This window comes from Chlamydotis macqueenii, chromosome 17, assembly GCF_036417535.1.
Source record: "Chlamydotis macqueenii isolate bChlMac1 chromosome 17, bChlMac1.mat, whole genome shotgun sequence".
In the NCBI taxonomy this organism is placed as follows: Eukaryota; Metazoa; Chordata; class Aves; order Otidiformes; family Otididae; genus Chlamydotis; species Chlamydotis macqueenii.
This window is the reverse complement of record NC_141572.1, coordinates 12297501-12315958: the sequence shown is the minus strand read 5'-3', so window position 1 is coordinate 12315958 and position 18458 is coordinate 12297501. Positions and strand designations below refer to the sequence as shown.

General features: G+C 36.6%; 1 protein-coding gene across 1 annotated transcript in view; it reads left to right on the top strand.

Annotated features, from left to right (window-relative positions):
- Positions 1 to 18458, top strand: part of CCDC60 (coiled-coil domain containing 60) — a 59210-nt gene that overhangs the window by 30843 nt on the left and 9909 nt on the right. The window contains exons 4-8 of the mRNA XM_086761851.1: positions 9443 to 9622; positions 13337 to 13459; positions 14418 to 14522; positions 16186 to 16276; positions 18088 to 18316. Of these exons, the coding sequence (XP_086617977.1) occupies positions 9443 to 9622; positions 13337 to 13459; positions 14418 to 14522; positions 16186 to 16276; positions 18088 to 18316 (728 nt within the window). The remainder of the gene's footprint in view (positions 1 to 9442; positions 9623 to 13336; positions 13460 to 14417; positions 14523 to 16185; positions 16277 to 18087; positions 18317 to 18458) is intronic.

Here is an 18458-nt window from a genome sequence, read left to right as displayed (position 1 = left end):
GGATCAGCTGAGCATTTCCACAGCTTTGAAATTCTCTCCAATTCAATAGATTGAGTGAGTTTCTAATCCTGTAATTGTAGAAACCTGTGAAAGGAAATTTGATTTTACAAAAAATCTAGATTGTCTTCAAGATTATAGTCAATACAGGATGTGTACGTGATACAGGACTACTTTTGCAGAAGGTGGTGTTTTGGGCCCTTTATGTGAGGGACTAAGTCCCTCCTAAAGGAGCTATTGGGGTGGGGGGGGGGGGGTGGGGGACAAAGAAAGAAAAAGAAAAAAAACCAAAACCTGGAATTTTCTTCTCCAGGGCAGCAACTTTTAATTTCAATTAAAGCACTCAGGCTAACACAGCAGCCTGCTAATACATACTACAAGGAGTCAGTGAAGAGAAATGACCTTTGCGAATTTGTTTTTTGATGCTTTTCCTCCTCCTGATTGAAAAGGAACACCCAGCAGTTGTCTTAATTGGATGTTAATTGGTACATATTCACAGGAAGTAGTGCCTGTGATCTTGCAGCTTGTTTGTATGAAAGACTATAATGGAAAAAACTGTGAGGAAGTTTTTTTTAATGGTCACAGTGACACAGCACAGCAGTATGAATTTTAATATTATCTCAAAAATGTTAGAAGAGTCATTACTGTAACACACTTAACTGCTTTCATAAAGCTTTAGTATTCTACCTTACACATTAAAAGTGTAATTAAATTGAAGATAAACTTTGTAATTATGACCTCATACCTCCTAATAATATTCTCTTATACTTTCTTGAGTCCTCATGATGACATAAAAGAGGATGATGACAGAATGCAGGGGTTGCTCAAACTACTCATCTTTCAAAACTGTCAGTCACTAATCCCAAGTAGAAAGTTGTACGGCACTTGCCTACTGATGAGTTGTACTCAGTCACCTTAGGGAGACACTTGTCAGCTATGAGATACCATGTTACCTAAACAAAGCATTAAAATGTAGGAAGGAATTTGCTTGTCTTTGTGCAGCATAAAATGAGAAACCATTTGGGAAATTTGCGAATAATAATCATTTCTCTTCCTTTGTAGATCAATACATCTTACTTCCCGTGGAGATTGCCCATGTAGACACAAAGTAGCTCTGACTTACTTGACTAAGTACTTCCTAATGTCAGACTCAGTGGGTGCAATACAGTACGGCTGAAAAGACACCACTTTGTCCTTGACCATTCAAATATCTTTAGGTTTGAGCTAAGAATTATATTTTCATTCCTATTGGTACTCTTACTAAAACTAAGCAAACTCAAGAAGCACAGTCCCTTTGAGATGACATTCAGCTCTGAGGGAGATCCTTCCTGGTTGCTTTGTTCCAATGACATCTGTAAGTGGGATCCAGAAATAGTGTTAGGTAATCCACACTTGCATGAGGAGGTATTGTATGAGAACCAAGAAAGTAGAAGCCTTTATAACTAAAAAATTGTAGAAAGATGTAGGAACTAACAAAGCATTGGAAGCTTGTAGTTGCTAATCCATAATAAAAGCAGGTTGCCATAAATCAGTTCTGTGAGTAGCTCAGCCCACTAAGACCACACAAGTGTACTGGAAATACTCTTGTTGTTAAACATCACCACAAAAAAAATGCTTAAAACAAAGCATATTGTTTCAAGTGGGACTAGCTGAAAATACTTTCTTTGTGTAAAAAGGAGGTAGGAAAGGTGATAGAAACAGGAAACTGTGCAGTGACAGTCATTTAAGCATAGATGCCCATGTAAAAATGACAAGTTGTGGTCATCCTTAGCTAGTGATGTCTAGGAATCGACAGCTTTGAGCTGCAAGCTCAAAGGGGAAGTGTCCATGCCATCCATGAGCCAGTCAAGCCTTTACTTGCAAAAATGGCATGCTAAACCTCTGTATTGCATTTCCTGTAGTTGGAAGAAAATGGCTCCCGTGCATCTATTTCACAGTGCTGTGCTACTTAAATAAAACTAAATGTCAAACTGATGGCAATTTAACAATATTCAACTGGCTGTTTTTTATGTTTTAAATTAGAAACTGGATGGCTCTTTAAAATGGTTCAAGTTTCCTGAAGCCGGATCTCCAAAAGTCACTCTGCGTGCAGAAAATCTAGCCTCCACTAAGATATTCTTTGTCCCTGCAGCAACAGTTAGACTGACGGTTTTGTGAAGAGCAGTTTCTGCTACTTCTTTTCCTGTAGTGGCTTTTGACTTTAATACAAAAGCATTTAAATGGCAGCTACTACCAGAAGTTTTTTAATGGCAAAAAATGTCTTTTTTTTTAAGTTTTGGTTATGGCCTTGTCTGTCCTTACCTGTGAATCTGTACTGATCCTATTCTAATATATGCAGATAAAAAAGATGTTGGCGTTTAGACATTATGATAAGTTGACTTTCCTTAACACATATGGTTTACGGGAAGATACACTGGAGTCTGTAAAAGCAAGGAGGAGAGGCAACATAGAGTTAAGCAAAGAAGAGACCGAGGCAGTACTGAGAAGGTGAAATGTTTATCTGCCAATATTAGTTTCCAATGTATTTAATACTTCATAATGTCAGTTGCTTTTGGAAATCAATGTTTTGTGCCCTTTTGCTGCTTGGCAGAAATCATTCTAATTGGCATGTTTCTAGCACTGTCACTGCTGGCAGTTTGCAGCTTTGTTTTTTTTGCCTTTTTTTTTTTTTTTTTTTTTCCAGAAGCAAGAATTTTCTTTTACATGAATGATCGCTCACATTAATTAGACAGCAGTCATGGGCAAAGACAACCATTTAAGTGTATGGATGTATGAATCATTATCTCTATCATCAATCACTGGAAAGACTGCTATTCCCATCAACATATCTGCCTTTACAGGCTGTTTGCTTGAGTCTCAATCTCCTTTCATGTGAAAATGTTTGTTTATGTTTGAAATTTCATAAGTGGAAATAGTTCATTGCTTATTAAATTTTACTATCTATCTCAACATAACAGTTAACTCCCGCATATTATGATACAAAATGACATATTGTCACTGAGTGTTTGAAAACAGCTAACATTTAAAATGGGTTTTACATTATTTAGTAGTAAAATCTCATTGCTCTGTAATACCTTTATGTGGTCAGGCAAGACACTAGATCATGAGAAGTGGTTTCTGCTTGCACATGAAAATCTTGAACCAGCAGTATTTCCTGGTGGAGGATCAGGGACCTCTGTGAAGTTCCATTTAACAAGCAGTGAGTTTTTATCGGTGATATGAACATAGATTTCTTTATTGTACGTTCTTACAGCAAGAAAATGGAAAGCCCAGAAATCTCCAGATGTTGTTGGGGTTTTTTGGGGTTTTTTTTTTTTTGGTGTGTTGTTTTTTTTTTTCTTATGAAGGTTCAGTATGTTTCCCCACAGTTTTTTGGAGGAGAACTTAAAGCAAAGCCTTGAAATCTCATAGATTTATTTTTCTGCCCTTTATTTTCTCTTTGCTGTTCTGGAAGTACTTCCCCCACTCACCTTTGTTTATGTAGTCCAGAGACAGCAAGAGCTGGAAATGTAAATATGCCTACCCTAAAAGAAAACTTTTCGGTGAAGATCAACAGGAATGTGAGTTATAGCACGGCACAAGTGGAGTTGAGGAGGATATGTGTGTGTTCTTAAGTTCTGGGGCTTCTTAAAAGAGAAATTGCTGCCCTCCATTCTTTCTGGCTTGAAAATACCACATTTCCAACTAAAAGTAAGCCTTTTTTTTTTTATGTTGTTTTTTGTACCTCCAGATAGCCAAATATATTTGTGCTTGTCAATGTTAGAGAGCTTCTCCTTATTTTCAAAGTAGAGCTTCTGCCTCATTTCACAATGGAAGCAGCATCATTTTTGTTTTAATATCTTTGTAGTTAATTGAAAACCACCCAAACACATCTTTAAATATGCAATAATACATTAATACATTCACCTGGTGACATCTTTTAAAATAGTGTGCGGTATTGATTTGATTATTGAAGATCCTTATTTTCTGCTACACAACCTTCTGTGAACATACCATGTCTACCAATGTCTTATTTTAACTTTACTTGTTTCTTGACTTTTTTCATGGTCAGACTTTCATGTGATAATATGCATCTTTCCCATTATGCATATTCTGGTTTTGTTTTTTTAACCAGAGATGTTTGAGTACAGAATATTGTACTTGTCTGCAGGAGAATAAAATGGGCATCTACATCTGACATAGTGTGGATATTCCAGATTGTCTGTATGGCTTCAACTACTCAAGACAGGTTGATATAGTACTACTTTAGTTCCTTGCCAGAATGGTTAATGGTTCAGTATAGTACATGATCACACATACCTGAGTTTCTATGGGTTAGTAACCACATCTAATTGATTTTAATGTCATTATCATCTGGTCTTCACTGAATTTAAGACAACTAGATATATGAATATTTACCTATTTGGTTCTTACACTTGTAATTAGTCAACCATAAAATAGGAGTAGTAACCAGTGTGTTCCAGAATCTCCATTGACTTGTGTGTGTATGTTTGCATCTCTAACTTGGCTATAAACACTACCAAACCAGAACTTTGTAATTAATTTACATTAGCATCTACATATTAATTGTGAATACTTGCAAGCTTTTTCTTGTCCACATGCTAAGCTTTCAGGATATGACTCAAATGCAGAGCTCAATAGTAAGGCTTGCTAGCTCAGGCTCACCACCGTGTAGACTTAACTCCATGGCTTTTGGTAATTTCAGAAGGTGGGCAGTGTATGCACCTTGTAGTAACTCACTGAGCACATTTTAAGTGAACAATGCACTAGTTCTCATTTACAGTGAGTCTGCCTTACATCACTCAGGAAAGATGTGAAGCGGTCTTAATGTGAATAAATTTGAGACATACTGACATAGATTATAACACTGAATGTAAAGAACTGAGTGAGGTGGTCAGCAGCTCCAGTATTTACTGACAAGAGAATGGAACAGATTCTCCACTGGTATAAATTGGTATCACTATTGATAACTTACAAGAAACGCAGAGTTTGCTCTCCTGTTGTTCTGTGTGTGCTTTGTAAATAAGAAAAGCACTGTGTGCATATGGATTTTCTTTTATTGTGGCATTTCCTGCTGTTTTACAATTATTAGCTATTTAGGTGTCACAGCACTTTGTCAGAAAATTAAAGGATATATAAGAATTACTGTAGCTATGAGAATGCAGCAACAGCTTAAATGGAGTCTGATGTGTGTTAATGCACATACACACAACATAGTATTTTGGGGGAGTGGAATAATATTTTTAAGTGTCCTATTCCAATTGCAACAGCAGTGAGGACAGTAACATTTAATCAATTGAAATCTGATGAGATTGCAGGTGTTAACGCTTGTGCTCCTGCAGAGATTACCAGAGGATCCATAATAACTTCAGATTGTCAGAACTTCCATTTTATTATATCTTCAAAAAGACCCTCCAGTACCACAGTGCCCCCTAAAAGTAGTTAGGGGCATAGATTTAAAGTTTAATCCAAATGAAGCAAGCTTGCTGCTCTCACCACTTCCTTTGGTGGGTGTTTCTTTGAATTCTTCAGGATCCAAGTACTCATCAGCCTCACTTCAGATTTGTGATGGGATCATGGCTCATGATGGCATGGCTGCAAGTAATGCTAAGTGTTTGTTTAGGAGAATTATACTGGGTTTTAATCCATGGTTTTAGTCTGTAATGTTCAGAACACAGTTTAGCTGGGTTTACTGTAGTTTCAAAGTTACTGCCTCCTGTCCTTTGTTTTATACAGAAGTTGATTGTTTGTATTACTCTTTCTGCTATAGAAAATATTTACTCAGAATGCTTTTAAGTGGCATTATGCATAAAATTGCACTTGCTTTTCACCTGGGAAGCCGTAGTTCATGTTCAGTTTGTCACTAGTGCAACAGTTAGGCTGGGCCCAGCTGATATTCACCTTGCAGCACCCTCGGCAGGGTCTGTCCTTGTGTCCAGCGAGCCAAAGAGGAGCTTTTACTGGTCTAGTAGGGAGTTGTTGCAGACACAGATTGAAACTCTTTCATGAAAGTATAGGAAATGGCATTGAGAAAGCCTCTGCTCTCAGTGACTTTCAGAGCAGTGACACATTGGTTTCATTTATATTTACAATTAAGCTTCTGAAAGAGGGTAAATTCTTTCTATAGTATAGCAAATGAAGCAGGAGATGTTCTGTTGTTAGCTTTATCGATATAAAAGCTGTATCCATTAAAATAAGGAAATTGAATAAGCCATTTTATTAAACAGTGGCTAACAATTTCCATGATCAGAGAAATATCTATGTAGTTCAATTGTTTGATAGATACATAGGTATTTTATTTACAGCTCATGCTATTTTTTTCATCCTGATCGTAATAGCCTTAGAATCAAGCTGGTATAAACAGACTGCAACTTCTTTGCACCTCAGGAAGTGGGACAGAGGGAGATTAGCAGGAAGAGTTAATGAAGACGGAAGCACCACACTACCACCACCCACAGCTCAGAACAAAATTACTTAGTGGAGGGACAGCCACGTGGGTGTGCAGCCTTCTGCACATCTTCCTAGCAATTCTGTTCAGACTGGAGTTATACTAGCTTAGCTGAGCAAGGATTTGGCATCGTATGTTCAGGAGTGCATGTCATTTCTTTAGTAAACCATCTCCCACTCAATCTGCTTCATACACAGTAGATGTGAGGTGGTTAACTGTGAAATTTGATCTTTTGGGACACATACATCCTTAGTATGATTCCTTTGACTTTAGTGAAGATGACCCAGTGTACTTAAAGTATATTGAAACAGAATGTAAAAAAAAAAAAACAAACTGATAAGTATCTAGCTTGTCTTTACTCTGATGGAAAGGTTTCTGACATTACTATTATTATAGCTTCTTAATGTTTTTCTTGCACCTAAATTATAACTTAAGTCATATTTATGACTTTCTTTTCTTTTTGTGACTAATTTTTTACACAAAGGTAGGCACCAAGAATCCCAAATCTTAGCAGTAAAAGTTAAATTCCCCAGTACTTTAGTGGTCTTGTATTAAAATTTTAACTTATGACCTTGAGTCCCTAAAGGATTTAAAGAGTAATTTAATAAGAACGTAGTTACACCAAGCGCTGAAAACATGCTTACAACCAATTTTCTGTGTGTGTAGTACACTACCAGGTCACTGCTTTGCGCATGTTATTGACGTTCAGCTAGAGTAATATATTCCTGCAGAGAAAACTTGAAGTATTCTATGGTACGTTATTACTGCTCAGGAAACTCTCCTGATTTTCATGCTGATAAAGATACTAACTTTATAAAAATAAGACAAATCCTTTTGTCTGAACAGCAGTTGAGAATCTGTGTTGTGACTACAGTTGACTGAAGCTCAATTACTTTAATAAATGTATTCCAAATTTCATCTCGATTACATTTGCATTTTAATGAACAATTCTCACCTACTTGTCAAATAGGCAGCCAGCTAAATTTATTAAGTTATTGTATAGACAGGGTATTGTGATGCCAGAATTTAAATGGAGAAATATTTGATGCCCTATTCCAGCAACATACTGTAAATCTGTAGTGTCGAAAAGTATGTTGGTCACCTCTGTATTTTAAGTTTGGGTTTACTTTACTGTTTTTCTAACAGAAGTCCACGAACCTTTAGGGCCATGCACAGATATCCCAGAAAGAATTCTATGGAATTAAGAGAGGATTTTTTTGTTTAAATGAGGTAGCTCTTACAGCTTTTCTATATGCTACGTTTCTGTTAATTCTGTTTTCTTTCTTTTTTCATACTTGGAGACTGTAGAGCTACTTTTTGTAATTCCTGGGACTTCAAGGAAGTCTAGACTAAAAATGTTCATTTATGTGTACCTAATGTTTCCTATTCTTACTGGTATGTGAGAGTGATAATTGATTTTGGTATGCACATATTAAAGCCTTCTATATTAGATAAACCTTAAAAAATGTACTGATTGTATTTGCCATTCATGCATCTTTCTCCCCTAACACTGGTTATGGCTGATAGTGTAAAAGAACTTTCTGGTTTATAATTATCTTTCTCTACCACTTGTCTTTGATTCATGTAATAAGGTCATTGTTCACTACTTGTGGTATTATGATACACAGCTACAGCAGGGGTTTTGATCTTTAAGAAGGAATACTTACATTAGTGCATGCAGAAATGTAGAAAAAGCACTATGAAGGAGAAAAATATTTTTACATAGAAATATATTGATAGTTGGCAGAAAGGAAAGAGAAAGCTACTGGAAAATGACATAAAGCAAGAACTCAAGGCCATTAAAAGTTTTCTAGTTATACAAAATACTAGGTTCTTATGAAAGCCATTAAGCCAGTCTGACATGACTCTGAAATCCTTATGTTTTTCTAAAGCATGCTGCATTTCTTATCAGGGACTTTAGCTTCTTATCTCTTCTTTTTCCAAAGTCAGTACAGAAAAATCTAGCAGACAGGTGGTTATCTACCTGAACTGGAAATGTTTTCAGGCTTGTATTTATAGTTGCTGGAATTAAAAATAATGTCAACAAAACTAAAAACCCAATTCCAAAACCAATAAATTGTGCAAGTGTTTTTTCAGTGAGGGAAGCAAGGACAGATTAAACTGCTCGGCTGAGGACTAGTGAATTTGGTGCCTGAAATTTGCACCCTGTATGACCTTCAGGTGCTTCAATATATGTCTGGTAAGAAAAGGGAGTTATTACTTCTCAGTAAAACAAATGAAGCCTAGCTTTCAAGCCTAGATTGTGTTTGAAAGAATCAATACAGCCTGATGACCTTTGATTCAAAAGTCAGCAACACATTAACTTAAAGGGATGTGTCCTGTGCCTGGATAGTATGCTTGTCTGACTTGGATCAGCTGCTACATTCTTGCCAACATTTTAATCAAAAGCTGTAGAGTAATTGTGTGCAGTACCTCTTTCACTGCCCTAGCTCACTTATTTTTTTTTTTTAACCTCTGTTGTCATCTTACAGAGAGTGCATTATGGTTTCTTTATTTTCTTGTCTTGCAGTAATACCCTGCCTGTTGTCTTCAGCTCACTCACAGGCTTTGCTGGCAGCTTCCCAGTTGCTAACAATGCAGTCTTCTGAAAGCAAGTGGAATTTTGCAGCTAGCAGGTAGCTTCAGGGCAATGCCTGTCAGGCTGTGACAATTGAGTTAGACAGTGAGGGGCCCAGTGGTCAATTAGCTGCTATAAATTAGAATTAGGCAGTTACTTGTAAAATCAAGCAGTGGACAAAGCGATATTGAGTTCAAGACATCCAATAGTTAACCTGTGTGGTCCTGAAAGATAAGGGAAAGATCTCCCAGTTCATATTGTGGAATTGTACTTTGCAGAAGGAATTACTAATGTTGAACTCTTAAATAAAGAAGAATGTGAAGTCTCTGTTACAAATTAAGTTGGTGGGCAACAGAGAAGTTAATCAATTTGATAATGTGTCTTTAGTACACTGACCAATTTGTGATGATTTTTGGCAGGTATCATGTCAATTTTGTGAAGCAAGGTGGAGATTACTTTCATATACTTCACCAAGAATCACTGGAGAGGAAGAACACACTGAAAGCAGCCGAGCAGCCTCAAGACATGAGATGGAGAACTGAGTTCCAGCTACCCAAATACTTCTCTGATGCAGAGGAGTCAGAGGAAGAAATAGACATGTAAGTCAACTCAAAGGGCTTTTGGTGGTCCAAGGCCAATGGTTTTAAAAAGCAACAATTTCCAGTTTCTATCATGACTTGACATTGAGGCAGGATATTGCTACTTGTGTGAACTAAAAGAGAAAATGTTTAAAATCTAGGTAGGTGAGCAACTGTAAACTTAGCAAGAACAGAAAAAAATGCTTGAGGGTCCTTTTGAAAAGAAGGAAGTTTAGAAGGCAGAAGGGTAGTAAACTCAGAAGAGGTTTCATAGCCAACTCAGAACTGATTCTCTGAGGAGAAATGGAGGAAGCCTGGTGAGTTTGTGCCATGCTTTTGTTCCCACAATGGGACCACAGGCTGAAGAATTAAAAAAATTCCGTTCAGCAGAATAAGTGGCTTAGCTTGCAGAGTGGGTTTCTTAGCTAGTTCACACCTATTACTTACTACCACCTTCACGTTTTCTCTACATTTGGTCATTAGGTAGTCTTCAATCCTTTGGCTCATGCTGATCTCTTCAGTGCACCTCTAATGCCTGTTGCAATGCTGTAGTCATCTTCCATTTATCAGCCCTCACTAGGTGATGCAATTATTAAATACTTGCTCATCAGAACAGAGTAGCTCTTCTAGAGGTTACACACCTTTGGGACCCTTATTGCATCAAAAGCTCATCCATGTCTAGCAGTCTTTTCTCATCTGTTTGCTGTGGCTTTTGTCACTCCCAGGTACCAGCTTCCTCTCATTCATCTTTCTTCCATGAACTGACTCTCAACTTGGAAAACTCAGTCTCCAGAGTCATCTGAGATGCAAAAAAAAAGAAATAAAATCTTTCCTGCTGGTATGAAATCCAGGCAAAAAAAAGCAAATAAGTAGCACAGGCAGACTGAGAGGTTCTGAACAGAAAGATACCATATTTACTCTAGTAACATTTAATGTTTAGCATTCTAAGTGGTAACTAACTGAATAGCTAGAAAAGATGGGAAAGGAATAGATAATTACTGAGAGATGATGTTATGGAAGGAGACGAAGTACAGGGTATTTGATCAGCCCTGAAGTGGTCAGGCAGTTGGACTAGATGATCATTGTAGGTCCTTCCAACTGGAAATATTCTATTCTGTTAGTCAAAGTATTTTGGAATCTTAGCCTCTAATGTCTGCGTCATTTAAAACTTTCTTCTTACCTTAAACAACTCACCTAGAGCTGCATTATTTAAACGGCACTAATGAGTACTTTAATCCTATGTTAATGAAAGCCACATGAACATCTTAGGTAACAGGACTATTTAATTTAAAAAAAATAATAATTTAATATCTAAGAACCTTCCTGAAAGCTTTTTATAAACTCCATGCTTATTCTTTGTGATATGTAACTGTTCTATCTGCCCATAACGCACCTAATCCCCACTTATCGCAGACAAATAACTTTACACATATGACTATTCAGGTTATTGAAGCCATTTATTTTCCTCTGTATGGAAGGGCTTCTTTTTTCAGCAACGCTGACCTAAAAAGAGTTACCATTACTCTTTCCTTTATGAAGATATACCTGCATAGGCAAAATTACCTTAATCTAGGTGCGACTTCTCCTTGTGGTAAAAAAGCTTTTACTGGTGCAAAGTATACCAAGCTTGTGGGTGAATTACTGACAAAGCCACTTTAGTCCTACATCTGCATCAGAATTTTTGCCAGTTGTAAAAATTTATTTTAAAAAAATCTTAAAACTAACTTCAAAATCTACACTAGCAAAAGTTCCTAGTGTAAACCTGATATCCTTTAATACTTTCAATGTGTTGCTTAAAACTAATATTAATTAAGAGTTTAGCTTCATTTTTAGAGGAAAGACCTCTAACATCTGCCAACATTCTAAGAGGGAAATCATCAGACTTACGATTAGATGTCAAAATTAGGGAGTCTTCTGGAGAACTTTCTTAACTCCAGCATGTGTAGGGTGGGAGAGGAGTACACATTGAAACATGTATGAAACAAGAAATGTGTGGCTTTGACAGGTGTGCCTTTACTCAGTCAAACTGTCCCCTGTGACTTGCACAACTATTTTACATGTATCAAGTGTAAACTCAGTAACAGCTTCTTACCATAACAGTAGAAAATGTAGAAGTAAAGTTCCCCTTGTTAGTAGGAACACGGGCTCTATAAGACGCTCAATATGACTCTATCAGACACTTCAATGTGTATATAATGGTCCCACTGGATATTCTGGCATTCTGTTGTTCATTAGGACTACAGAGAAGAGAAAATTGGAAGTGTGATTTGAGGAACCACAAGATAGACATGTTGTTTTGAACAACAAAGTCTGTGGAATTCATGTGCCTTCATCTCTTATAAGTACAGATGTGCTGTTACAATTTATCTAAGATTAGTTGAATGAAGAAGACCACTTTTCAAGGCTTTATGTAAGAAATTTCTTTTGGGACAGCAGGGACACCTGCCAGCTCGTATCTTTGTTAGATATCCTTGTTGTCAGACAAAACAATATGTGAGTTTGTTTATGTCTTAATTAGTTGAAGAAAATGGACATGTTGATCTCTCTATAAATGTAGTGCTGAGATGATCATGCCAGTGTTGTATGTACTGTTTACAGTTGCTGCTCTGTTTTAAAAAACTTAAATCAATGGAATGCTTGGGGCACACACTCCTCAACCCTTGTCCCAGCTGTTTGTTAGTTTATAGTAGGCAATAGGAAGCAGACATCCCCAAAACGCTTCAGATCTAGAAAGGAAATGTTAATCCAGAATCAGTCATTCATTCATCTAGGAAGTCTTTGCTAAAGAAATCTGCTTATGGCTTTAAGACTCTCCCACCACTCAGACATCAATTGAGCTCTCAGCTATTATTTTATGGCTATTACCATTTCAGTTTTATACTAACTTATGATCCAGCATACGATAGTGTTATATTTTCTATGTGGACCTCCTATTTTCTGTAGACTATCGATGTATGAAGGCTACAATATCTCACTGTGCTTGTTATGCTTGAGTCTCCACTGTCTAACACCAGGTGCAGGTAGTTATTTACATTTGGGAAAAACAGCTTTAAACATTTCCTTCTTGCTTGGTAGCATTGTATAAATGCTTGGCACAGGTATAAATGGCCAAACAAGCTTGTGGCAGTGAAGAAACAGTGCCCACAGCCTACAAAGAGCTCTGTTTTCTGTTACATTGGTTTGGCCAGCACTCAAGGCTTTTTCATTGGGGTTAATCTTTTCAACTTAATGTTTTTTGTGCACACAGTATGTTAACCCAGGGAAAAATTGAAAATAACTTTACAGGCACATTTTGAAACTTTGGCCTCGTGTGTATATAAACCCTCTGACGCCATTGGCGTGATACCAACAAAAACAAGAGTAATGGAGTGTAAGCAGTATCTCAGCATCTTTTCTCAAACAAATCAGTCACATTTTTTTCATCTGCCCCCAGATTTGATTTCACATAAATGCTTAATTGCTAATAAGAAGTAGCAGTATAAATATGTAAATACAAATAATACTATTAATAATTTATAAAGTACCATAAACATTTTAGAAATAAATAATTATATATCGTGGTAAACATAAATATCAGGTTTGTAATATTAATAAATTATAATTAATGCAGTAATTAACACTTTTTAAATGTAAGGAGTAGAAAAGGGAGAGTGGCAATATGAACACAACAAACAGTTTTATTTGCTCTGTTTTAATTTCTCCTTTTTTAACTTCAGTCTTTGTCCTTTCCCACAGTTGCTCTCTAACAGAAGGCAACCACCTGAGGAAGTCAGAGAAGAAGAAAAAAAAGATAACCTTACAGTCTTTTACTCCTGTTTATACCAGTGTCTTGAAATCAAGCCCCGCTGAAGCAAAAAGGTATGTTTGAAGGCAGATTTGTGTCCTGCCCTCCTTGGTAGGACATAAATGGAACACACAGGAATACAGACCCATAACATATATACCTAGAGTTGCTGTTGAACTGGTGAATACATACCCAGAGAATTTCAGGGGTTTATGGTAAAATATTATGTCTTTATTAATAGCGACTGTTACATTCTAACTTCAAACAATTGAATCCTAATGCATTACTGAGAACTCTGTATGTGTGTGTACAAACACACATCGTTTGCGTTGCTGATATTGACTCAGCAAATTCTAAGTTACATAAAATTTACTTGTGTGGTATAGCTTTCAAGATTAGTCTCATTTTAAGGAAAGACTGTCAAAATTAAAATTTAATTTGCCTAGTTAAAAAAAAAAAGTAGGCCTACAAAAGAGAAAGGGAGAAGCCAGTGCTTGTACTTTGTACATTTCTAACTGTTTTGTTTTAGTCACTAATATATACTGTTTGTTCTGTTCTAAGTTAATTAACCCAATTGCTCACCAAAAGTGTCTTTATATATTTACATTTGCATGTGGAATAAGCTAAAATGCCAAAGATAATCTTAATTCAGAAAAAGCTAGGTCCAACACTTTAAACTCTCACACTGCTTTTTCTTAAATGCAAAACTTAGAAGTTACTGTGGAATCCAAAAACCGTAAGAATCTATACCCTAAAGGGATAAATGCTGGAATCCTCATAGGTGTCAAAGCACTGAGCACATTACCAAGATAAGTCCACTGAGAATTTAACATACAAAAATACACTTCTGGGATTCAGAGTTATGTATCAACATTACAAAAACCTTGAGAGGTGTCTAGAATTGACTGGGACAATGAAAAAAAAAAATCTGCTACAGAAATGCTTAGATGTATCTATTTCAGCCAACATGATGCCAATTTGACTGTTTCCCTGACTCTATAGTAAAACACATTTTGTTTCTCCTCTTTGCAGTGAACAATTTTTCCGACAGCTGTGCGTCATACACTGGCTTTTGGAAGCTTTGACTCTTGAACGCAACAGTTCAATGCATTCTATATTAACCTGCTGGAATCCAAAGTATGTGCAAAATGCATGATAGTAGACGGAATGAGGAGTTTGGGATCTTTTGTCCTTTATATGTTGTTGTTTCTCTTCTTTCAAGTAATAACTATTTGAGTGAAATGTCATTATTTCTGTGCCATGCAACATAAACAAATTTTGTGTCCACTTTGCCCCCATGCAGTCGGCAGGGACTTGTACAGTCAAATCAGTAGCACAGCATGGTCCTCTTTTGCAAGTTGCAGAACTATGAGAAAATACTGAGCTATCACAGTCAAATTTAGTTGTTTTATTTCCTTTTTATTTTTTTCTAATAATTATGCAAATTAAATACATGCAGTAATATATCTATGTATATTCCCATAGCCTTCCCTTGGAAGATTATCCCAGTGAATTCAACAGGAATTCCATATACATTATGATTACAGAATAAAACCATCTACTAAGTGATAGTTAGTAGCTGTTTTTATTCTATCAATTATGTATGACAGTGATGGGTACTTGTAAAAGATGTATTGCTTCTGAACTTTTGTAGTATTGAAAGTAAATATTAAGTTCCCAACATTTTCAGTCAATATAATCATGTTGACATAATATGCATTTAAATTATTTATGAGTGTTTGTTAAAACAGTGAACAGTTTCTGCTCTAATTTGCAGGGCAGAGCTCTTCAAAGGAGTTCTGTTTTCTCCTGTACATTCTCAGTCAAGACAAACTGTGCCTATGTATAACAGAGGTAGCAGAGTAGCATTATATAGAATTAGCCTTGGAGGAGAGAATCAGTCCACTATATATCGTGGGCGGGTTTTTCACCCCTTTACATATGAGGACCAACCAGTTGACTGGGATAAGAGAAACAGGTTGTCAGCAAGTCTCACAGATACAGGCTGACAGCAGAGTATAAATGCATGAGGCCCTATATTCACTTCCAGGTTCTGAGGTAGTGCAGTCTCTTGCTGTATACTTCCTTCTGCTCTCTGTTGCTGTCTCTAACCACCACTCCTTTCCCTCAATGTCATTTGAACTGATCTGCATACACAAGTATTTCATTACACAGTAACCATGAAAAATTAGAGTGACATTTAGATCATATAATATTTGTCTGCACAAAAAGAGATTTTTATTTTAAATGTGGTGAAGGAAACAAGCTTAGAATACTAATTTGTTTTGTAAAACCTTTGACTGCTTAGATGTGGATGGAGTAATAAATGACTGTCTCGTCAGTGACCTGTTGTTCCACCACAACTGCGAGGACTGCAGCTTACACATTTACCTTTGTCAGAATGACATAACATTTAAACTTTTGGACCAGTATAGGTCTTCATTTAGCCAATAGTGTGGAAAAATCAAATTTATATGAACCTGCTGTCATTCCTATTAATGAAATCTAGCTATGCTGGACAAAATTCTTCAGTACTTGCACAGAGGAAGTTGAGAGCGTAATCTGGCCCAGTATATGCATTATAATTTGTACAATGACTGCTTTCCTTAGGTTCTTCACTTGTGACTAACTTACTCATGGCTTCTACCCCAGGAATTGTTTTTGCATTCCTTATAGCGAAGATAAACATTATAGTAGTGGTCAGCCACCATTTACTCTTAATTTATTGCATTTCTTAAAGGAACTTATAATAAAAGCAAGACTCTCAAAATAGAAACCTAATTAAATTGTTTTCACTTAGGGACCCTGGTGGTTGTAAGAAAAGAGTAAAAGAAATTGAAGAGGAAAAGTTAGCAACACACATGTGGGAGCTCTTTATTACAAACACAAAGGTAACATCATTATTAATTTCTTCCTTGGGACCCAAGCCAACTTTTCAAACATTTGTTTTGTTGCTTAATTGAAGTCCCCAATACTGCATTTTGTGTTCTGGATCATGTGACTGCAGAGTACTTGTCTCTAGATTTTGAAGAATAACAATTTGATACTAGGTAATAGGAAGAGCAGTATGTAGCTGATTTAAAACTGTGGCTTGGCCTTAGTGAGAAGAACTGATGTGGGAAGAATTCAATATGAGCGTAAAACATAACTAGCCTCTTGTTTGCACTGTACACATTCATACAAGTATGACTTTTTCAGTCAAATGGAGATTTCAGACTGGTATCCTGGAGGCTTTATTCTAGTAAGTTCTAGTCATGATTTCCTTGGTTGCCTTTTTACACAGAATTTAAAGCTAAATTTGGAAACAAATTCCAATTGTTGGAGCCTTGAAAGAAAGCAGGATTCACTTGCCACATTCAAAGCAAAGCCAAGGAAAGGAAAAAAACAAGCAATTTAGATGAAAGCCTTTTAAAAGAAAAATCAAGTTAATACCTGAGAGGAAACAGAACACTGTAAAATTATCTGTAGCACTTGGTAACTGTTTTACTATCTTTCTAAAACCACAGGAAGACTTTTTGTCTTGAAACTGCTGAAGTGATTGGAGAAACATGAAGGGAGAATGAGTGATGATTAGGAGTATAAGTAGGAGAACTCAATAAAGAAACAGTGGGTTTCTCACTCTGCAGCACATGTTAGATTTTGATCTTCAGCAGTTTGCTTAAGCTTTTAGTTCCTTGCTTTTTCCTCCTATAAGGCTAAATTAAGCAAGTTCTGTGAAGTGCTTTTAGAACCCCAGGTGAGGCACTCGTAGAAATATGAGCTGTTGTTACATGCAGGCTATTTGTTCTTGTTGTTTTTCAACACCTGCAGCTTGTACCCTCATGACATAATAATTAAAATGCTTCAGTAGAAGATTACAATTTCTCTTGGGGAATAAGCAGCAAAAGTTGTGAAACTTTTAAAAGACAAAGATTGTGTTTTAATACAAATATTCTTCCTGCTGTTAGCAAACAGAGGGGAAGTCAGCAAGTCACGTAAATAACACAGTTGTATCTAAAGAGAGGCTTTCTGATTTTTAAGTACAATCTTACCACTTCTCTAAAGTCATATCCAAATGAAGATGAGCAGAAGAAACCAAGGTGCATGTCAGTCTTAATGTGTCTCTTAGTATTTACATTGCTGAGACTTCTTTTTTTTTTCCTCCCTGAATTAATGGCAATTTCCTTTCTGTCATTTATGCTAATATTACTTGAACACTACTTTTTTGTATTTGATATGAAACTTGTAGTGCAAATACTGAGTTCCTTCAGGGGCACTTGCTTTATAGTACATATTGTTCTGATTATCGAGCCTGCAGAACTCAGTCTGCTTTCAGACTTCAGTTTTACATTCCTGACACAGGAAATTGATTTGCCAGGTTATTGAGTGTTGGGAGGAAACCTGAACATTTATCAAACCACTTTGACCTATTCTTCCCTGTGCATGAGAAGGTTGCTCTATTACCAACCCTCTCTGCAGCTGCAGTGTTACTCATTTACAAATCAACTTGATCTGTTGGCATTAATGTTATAGCAGAGGAGTATTGAAGAAAAATAACAAAATAAAGGAGGTCCTACCCAAGAAATCGCTAGAGAAGAATCTATGATGTTACAGGAGGACCAGAAGGATCTAATATTGGAACTAGTTACAGAAATATGATTCTTTGTTGTCAAATTGCTATAGAAAACCCCTTCTTTCTATTCATTTTTTCTTCTATGTACAGAAATGCACCTGGAAAGCACGATACAGTCTACCTAGCAGGAAGATAAATGGGACATCTACTCCAGGCATCTCTCAGCTTAGCAGTCAGTCATCTCCCCGTGGTCAAACCCCTTGTGGCAGCGTAGCTTCCACTGTACTTTGCTCTGAAGACAATGTCAAAATTAATGTAGCTTCATCTGATGTTATGAGTGAATCGGCACAAGCTAAAGAACAAAAACCTATTTTCCCCTGTAAGTTACTTTTCTTGACTGTCAGTATCAAATGGATTTGCTTTCGGTGTTATTAGGGAGAACCTACATCAAAGACACTGCTAGATGTACCAGAATATTTCTCCTCAGGCAGGTGGAAGTCTGTACAAGTCTTTCTGTGTGC